This window comes from Populus alba, chromosome 17 (genome assembly GCF_005239225.2).
Source record: "Populus alba chromosome 17, ASM523922v2, whole genome shotgun sequence".
Classification (NCBI taxonomy): Eukaryota; Viridiplantae; Streptophyta; class Magnoliopsida; order Malpighiales; family Salicaceae; genus Populus; species Populus alba.
Window position 1 is genome coordinate 18469228 of NC_133300.1, and position 8375 is coordinate 18477602.

Sequence of the window (8375 nt, forward strand, 5' to 3'; positions counted from 1 at the left end):
TTTTTTTTTTAATATATCTTTTCAGTTACATGAGTCGACGCTAGCTGCCTTTTACAAATTGAAATTCGCACATTTTAAAATAACATCTCATTAAATATTATTTTAATTAAAGCATATTATATTTTAATGTGCGTGAATTTACAAAAGAAATATTCTCAATCCAATGGGATGAAATTGGACCTCTAATGATCAATTCAACGCCCCAATCATTCTAAACTGCAAGTCGCTTGTAAATAATCAAATTAAAATTCTGCATTTTGAAATATATATAATTTTAAATAATCATCTCATTCTAAAATCTTAGTTTATTAAATGAGATTTAAAAAATAAGTTTGTAGTATCTTTGATGCACTCTATCAAGAAAAAAAAATTTAAACTTGAAACTTATATATATCATTACTTTTACATGCCATAATTTTAATTTTATCCAGTGAAGAACTCAAAATTATATATAGGATTTATACTTGTTATTAATGATACCACATCAAAAAAAAATTATTTGGTGAAGTTTCGTAAATGATTTTATACTATTATAGTATATGGCAAACATTTTAAACTAATAATTTTAAATTTTAAATAAAGACATGACAAACTTAAAATTTTAAATTAATACATGAAAAATTCTTTAATATGGAAATATATATTATATTAGTACTTTTGGCCGCATATTGTAAGCTCCATTGTTTTGATAATATTTTTTTTACTATTTATTGTTTTTGCGCAACCTTAAAATTTACAAATGCAAACGAAAATACTGATATAATATTTCAGTCAATAGATTATAATGAATTTTACCGATAAAATATTTTCTTGTCATTTCCATCGATAAATACTGACAAAAATATTTACTCGGTATATATCAAGAAGATTATAGCAAAAAAATAAGAAATTAAAAAAAGATAAAAAGTATGATGATATGTCATTTATATGACAACATTATCGACGATACTAACTTGTTTGTAAAATTCATTTGTAAATTTGCCGGTAATATTTAAAAGAGTATTGGAACTATAAAATACCAACAGATGCACAAAAAAAATAAGTTCGTCGCTATATTCCAAAGAGATTTGGGATTGCTCACTTTTTAATTGCATTGTTCATGTTGTCAATTACATACAGAATCAGTACCAGTGGATTAAGTCCGGTGATATTTTTCTTAGAATTCTAAAATTGTTCACTTTTCAATTATATTGTTAATTACTATTCACAAAAAAAATCTTTGATGAATTAAAAAGTCATTGGTGAAATTTGCGGGGTTTCTAAATTTTTTTGATTAAATTAAATATTATAGGAAAAATTACCGATAAAATGATTAAAAATATTAATATTTAATTATCTATTAGTAAAAAAGTCAATTAAAATACTAGAATCGTTAATTTTATAATAGACATACCTCTTTTTTTTAATCTTCTTTCTTCATCTTTCTTCCTTTTCCTCTTCCTTTTTTCTCTTCTATAAAAAACCCCAATACCCCTCAATATTTTTCTCTTCTCTCCTAAACTCCTCCTTTTCTCTTCTCCTGCACGCACAAATATGTCTTCTTCTACTCTTGTTTTCTTTTATCTTTTGAGTTTTCACTTTTTTTTTTGTTAATTGACATTCTTTATGGATTTGTTTTTTGTTTTATCTCTTCTCAGCTTCATTCAAAACAAAATTAAGCTCATTTCTTTTTGTTAATTAACATGCTTTAGTAAATTTATCAATGATTATATTACTGACGAACTAATCGACACATCACAATTACTGACAATAGTTTTTCCGACAACCTCTTTCTGTCTGTAAGCCCGTTAGTAAAATACGTATCGAAAGACTATGAGTGTAAATATTAACATATAAAATTTTGTCCGTAAATCTAAAAATTCTAGTAGTGTTGAATGTAAATGATTCCATATATGCAAATTCATTACATAATGTAGGATCTTATTGCATAAATCTATTCATTTTAAAGACTATATTGTAATTGTTGTCGCACTTGACATCGCGACGACTCTAAAAATTATAATTCTCTTGGTTTATGGAAAAAAGAACAGATTTCTAGCATTTGGTTCTTTTAGAAAAAATATCTTGTTTGAGGAGTCACCACATAGTATTATAGTCACTAGGAACCCTAACTGGTCAACAAAGATTCTGTGGTTTGGGACTGGTTACGTAAAAGTAAAGATATTATCACCCATTAAATGTTCTGTCTAAAGCAAACTGTATTGCTATTTTTATCTTAAATTGCTAAATTTTTATTGGTTTACGTTCTGATAATTTGTTCACAATATTCCTTGAATAACTAGGTAATTACTACATAATATTAAAATAATCAATCAAAGAAATGAATATCAGCTTTTGCTGGGAAACGAAAATATTTAAGTCTGGTTGAATTCTATGATTCAATATTCAAGGTATGAAACAATTACATTGCATATGTTTCAAAAATAAAAAATAAAAAAATTACATAAAATTACAAATCGAGGATACTATGTGCATAGCATCTTTATTCGAAGACTATCTTACAAAGTGAAAAATTACATCTTCCAAATTTTATTTGCATCTAATAATTTAATTTTCAATAATAAAACAACAAATGAATAGTCAAGTTATTTATGAATCATGTCCATTTTTGAGCAGTAGCTTTAATTTCCAACAGTTGACTTAGCCTCACGAAGATGCTTCTCCCTCGAGAGTAATTTAGCCAACCTACACCAACAAAACAAAAACTTAATAAATAAATAAATAAAAGAATAATCAAGATGAAACAAAGAGTATCATTCATTCATTTATACTTTCTGAGAGCCTCTTCATTAGTCATCTTATTGATAGGTTCGAAGACTCCAGTAGCCAAATTCACCCTTGAAACTGGCTTCTTCAACAATTCCTCGCCCACTTTCACAAGATTCTCCAAGTTCTCTTTCGTGGCAACATCCACAGATGAAAGCGTTCCGGTCAATGTGTCATCCTGCATTGATTTTTCACACGTATTATAAGGTTATATTTCCCCACTTTGCTTCATGAATAAATAATTAATCACGAATTAGCATGATAAATAAGCACCTGAATTCGAAGATAATTTTCCTCTGAGTTGAGGGCTTGAAAAACAGTGGAAATATGAAAATCAACCATGTCAGCACTAGCTTGCGTGAAAACATCCACTAATGGAGTAGAATGATCACTAGTCAACCATCCCAAGAGACCCCATTTAGCTGCTTCTTCTGCATCGTACTTTTCTTCTGATTTTGCTGTACCAGTGCCCAGGGACAGGACTAGAAATCGGCCATATTCCATTGGGTTCATGCGGTAGGAGTCAGGTCCCTCCTGATTGATTGCTTTTGAAACTTCACTGATGGCAACTAAAGTCTGATCAAATTACAAAAGAATCGAATGATATAAGATTCTTTATTCATAGAAGCTCAAGAAGTGTTTGCAGATTGATAAATCATAAACATACTGGATTGTTTGCTGCCACACCACCATCAATAAGATTGAAATCTCTAACTTTGCCCGATGGATCTTTGGTTTCAAAATAATGAGCAGGAAGATAAGTCGGGGCAGCTGAAGTTCCAATGCAGATATCAGACAAAAGGGCATCCGTTGATGGGTTATTCTTCACATTATAGGTAGAAAAGATAGTTGGCTGGAGGCGCTTGATGTCAAACGTTGGGATCACAATATTTGTCAATGTCTGGTGCAGCCATGTATCTCCCAACTTTTCCTTGACAATACTATGCAAGAATTTTCCATCATACTTTGGTCCTCTCAGAGTCTTTACCAGATTTGCAGCCGAGGCAAGCGGAGAGCTATTAGCACACAATAGTTAAATTAGTATCTTCATGGATAAAAATCAGTTGTAATGCAATAATTCATCATCAGAATTAATTATCACCTGTCTTGAGGAAATATTTTAGGGCAGTTCTCAAGGTAGAAGTCATTGATGTCTTTAGCAGCAAACAAAGGGCGGTTTTGCTTATTCGGTGCAGCTAGCATAGCCGTCACGAGGCCGCCAGTGCTAGTCCCTGAAATCACATCAAAGTAGTCTGCAAGCCTTGCATCTGCACCATCCAGCTTCTGTAAATTTGAATAGAAAAGCTAATCAGTGATACAAACAGGAGATAAAACTCTAAGTGTGTGAAAATAAACGAACATCACAGTTCTATATATATACACATTGATGCATGTAAAAACTCTTTAGTGTTAAACTTACGTCACGCATTCAACTTAATTGTTTTTATTATATATGATCATGCACCCGAAAACACAAAATCACGCAAGATCTTGCATGTCTATTTGACATGCATTAGTATACGTGCTAAAAGAGCCCGTTTTCTTTTCTACCTGAAGCTCAGACTCTAAAAAGGCAAGGATAGTTCCTGGTATAATGCCTCTTATTCCACCTCCATCGATGCTAAGAACAGTGATCTGGTTTCCACGAGTTGGAGGTTGAATGGGAGATCTTGGAGTTTGCATGTTAGCCATATTAAAAAACAAATGCTGAAAATGTAATGAGGGAATCAAGAGACCTAGTAAGTGGAAGAGTTGAAGATCTAGGTTTATTGTAAACTTTCTGGGAGCTTGATGAGAGATTGCTAGTATACTCAAATATAGTTTAAGTGTTGTAACCCTGCAATCTGCCAAAGGGGATGCTGAGGTATTTATAGACTTCTAACCCTTCATGGTGTTTGGAATTTTCAAACAAATTCCCAAGACTTTTCTCCCCCAAATTTGACCATTCTGTAGTTTCCTGGATGGGCCGGGAACAATTTTGAATGGATCCTACTTGTCTGTACTTATCACAAACAGTTCTTAGCTGACACGGTTCAAGTTGGACCACTTACAAATTGGGTCCAAGGGTACAATTGAACATTCCAAATTCTCAAATCAAAGAAAGCAGACACTAAAATTAGAATGGTAGGTATTTTGCTGGCACTAAAAGTTAGTTGATGAAGATCATTAGTGCAACTGGTTGGATTTGAACATGTTATTTCCCCCAATTTGATTCCTAATGGCCATTAAGGTTTAGTTTAATGCTTTCTTTTGGTTAAAGACTTCAAGCATCTATTTTTGAAGAAACAACTCCTGTTAGCATCAAATTGGGATTTAGCGAAAGTTATAACCAAAGGGACCGACGAATTCATGTCAGAAAAAGGGATATGAACTCAGATTTTTAATAGCTTTGTGGGTGAAAGAACAAAGGACCAAGCTTCGTGATACGTGTCTTAGCTAGCCGATGACCGATCAAACAAAACCATTAATATAATATTGCATTCAAGGAAAATTAATTGGATTATCACACTTAGAATGTGCGTGTGATTATCAATTTGCTCATTTCGACTTTTCATTACATCGTCACCTTCCAAGCTTCATTTTGTTTGCGTCTATTCAACGTTTTCTGAACTTCCATACACACCGTGCATAAAAGGTGATTTTCAATGGATCGAAAACAATAATTAATCTTAAGCAAAGTCTTCAATTGTCTTGATAGGATCATAACTGCATGTTTTTTTTTTAATAAAACATCAATTCAACTTAATAATTTTTTAGGTTTAAAATTTGTATAAACACACATTATATTATTATTAATTTTTATTAATTAAAATAAAAAATAATATTTAAACGTATAATCGCTTAGTTAATAATATTATAATATTATAACAAAAAACCAATTCAACCTAATAATTTATTTTTTTATATATGTTCCCAAAAAATAATTTTATATTACACTCTATTTAATAACAACTGTGATTAATAAAGCTTCCTTATTATGTACAATTTGTTCCATTTTGTACAATTGACGTAGATTAATGTTTCTAAGAAGAGGATAAAATGGTTTGGAAGTGCAGCCCCATATATATCAGAACACAATGGAGTAACAAAATATATACATAGTTAGCTTGAAGAAAATTAATATAGAAACAATGATCTTATGAGGGATGTGAAGATGATTCTTTTAACAAATATTGAAGCCAGATGACCTCAGCAGTACCATCTGCTAAGGCTTTATACTCAGCCTCAGTGGAAGAGCGAGCAACTGTACGTTGCTCGCCGGATTTCCAGGAAATCGGTGTTTGACCAAAGAAAACAAGATAACCACCCGTAGACTTGCGATCATCAATACTCCCAGCCCAATCAGCATCTGTAAAACCATGAAGAGCAAAGGAGGTACCTCGAGTGATATGAAAACCATAAGAAGCCGTTCCTTTGAGATAACGGAGTATGCGTTTAACAGCAGCCCAATGGAAATCTGTAGGAGCATGCATGTACTGACAGACTCTGTTAACAGCAAAACAGATATCTGGGCGAGTGAATGTAAGATACTGGAGAGCACCCACAATTTGACGAAACCGTGTGGGATCAGAAAATGGATGATCTGGCTGTAGAGCAAGTTTAGAGGGAGAAACTGGAGTGTCAACCGGTTTGCAGGAAGTCATACCAGCCCGAGTGAGGATGTCAAGAATATATTTTTGTTGGCGCAACATCAGACCCATACCTGTAGACTGAACTTCAATACCTAGAAAGTAGTGAACATCACCTAAGTCACGTAGCTTGAATTCAGAGCTTAGTAACTGGACTAGATGATGGAGCATGGCAGAGTTGCTGCCTGTAAGCAGAATATCATCAACATAGACGAGAAGATAGAAGATATTAGTGCCATCAGATAAGATAAACAGGGAAGTGTCAACCTTGGAGGCAAGGAAACCAATAGAGAGTAAAAAATCACTCAGACGAGTGTACCATGCCCTTGGTGCCTGTTTTAAACCATATAGTGACTTGTGCAACCTGCACACATGAGATGGAAGAGTAGAATCAACAAAACCTGGAGGTTGTTTCATGTAGACCTCTTCAGTAAGAACACCATTGAGAAAAGCATTATGAATATCAAGCTGATGGATCTTTCAATTGCGGGAAACTGCAATGGAAAAGACTAATCTGACGGTGGCCTGCTTAATAACGGGGCTGAAAGTTTCAGAATAATCAATGCCTTCCTGTTGAGTAAAACCTCTAGCAACTAGACGGGCTTTATACCGTTCGATGCTGCCATCAATACGACGTTTGATACGATATACCCATCGGCTGCCCACAACATTCATCGATGGATGAAAGGGCACTAGAGACCAAGTACAATTGGATCGTAAAGCCTTGATCTCATCACACATGGCATCATGCCAAGCCACATACTTATCTGCATCAGAAAAGGCAACAGGTTCAGAGGAGGGAGAGAGCAATACCCGAGAAACAGCTGCAGTAGAGGCAGCAGAGGACACCATATTGGCATGTTTTGGCTGTCGTGATCGAAGGATCATAGGGTGTCGGTTGAGAACTGGCTGTGACGCAGGTGAAGGAGGCATGACAGAGGTGTCATGATGCAACGGATAGGCGGAGAAATCCACCACCAGATTTAGTCCAGGAGAAGAATCCGGTGAAGAAGCTGCCGCAAGGGGAGAGCTGGCAGCAGAGGCAGAGTCGGCAGAAGCCGAATTGGTGGCAGAAAAAAGAGGAGCATTGTCTGGATTGAGCAGAGGAGCATTGTCCGGATTGAGAAGAGCATGGCCAATATTAGTGTGCTGTGGCCACTGCATAATTGAGGCTGAAGAAGAGAGCTGTCCTGCGGCTGAAGAAGAAAATTGTAGCGAAGGAGGTGGGACAGCAGGGGCTGCTGCAGAGGAGGAAAGGGCTGCCGGCTGAGAAGAATCCATTGCTGTAGAGAAGGAGAAGGTTGCCGGCTAAGTGTTTTAATTTATTTTGGCTCTGATACCAAGTTGAGAATTACTGAATGTCTTAGGTTTAGCCTTAGCCAACCTTTCCTATTTATATAGGTAGGGCAGAATACAGTAGTAACCATAGGGATTACAACATTGGATTAATCCTACATTACATTAATATCCTATGTATAGATATACATGATATACATTCTATAATAACATAGAATGAGAAACTATCAATTGTATTTGAATCAACAGTAGGGAGTCTATATTAGTATAACAAAATTTTGAATATTAATTTAGGTTATTGCTTGAACTAACAAACTAATTTTGAATTTTTTTTTTTGGCAAGACATAGCCGCTTCAATTAATTTTTTAATATTAGTTTTTCTATTGTATGAGAACGTCGCCTTTTACGAATTGAAATTCATATATTTTGAAGTCGGACATTTGATTCATTATTTAGGGTTTGAATCAAAGCATATGATTTCAAAGTGCTTGATTAACAAGAAAGTGCATCAATCTAATAAAGAAATATTTTCAATCCATTGGGATTTCTATCAATCATGCCACTAAGTTCCATCACCTAATCATTCTAAACTACAATTCACGTGTAGTCTCAACTGCAAGTCTTGCAACATATATATATTATTCTTTCTAGTTAACTAGCATTTCTTTTTCTAATTGCGTACA

The 8375-nt window shown here is 34.1% G+C and overlaps 1 protein-coding gene across 1 annotated transcript; it reads right to left on the reverse strand.

Moving 5' to 3' along the window:
• Positions 1-2366: 2366 nt before the first annotated feature.
• LOC118060405 (patatin-like protein 2) lies at positions 2367-4599 on the reverse strand. The gene is made up of 6 exons (XM_035073628.2): positions 4318-4599; positions 3869-4050; positions 3434-3782; positions 3040-3342; positions 2772-2944; positions 2367-2685 (listed from the first exon to the last, which is right to left on the reverse strand). Exons 1-6 carry the CDS (start codon positions 4456-4458, stop codon positions 2622-2624), a joined length of 1212 nt encoding a protein of 403 aa, XP_034929519.1. The 5' UTR covers positions 4459-4599; the 3' UTR covers positions 2367-2621.
• Between the last annotated feature and the right edge of the window lie 3776 nt (positions 4600-8375).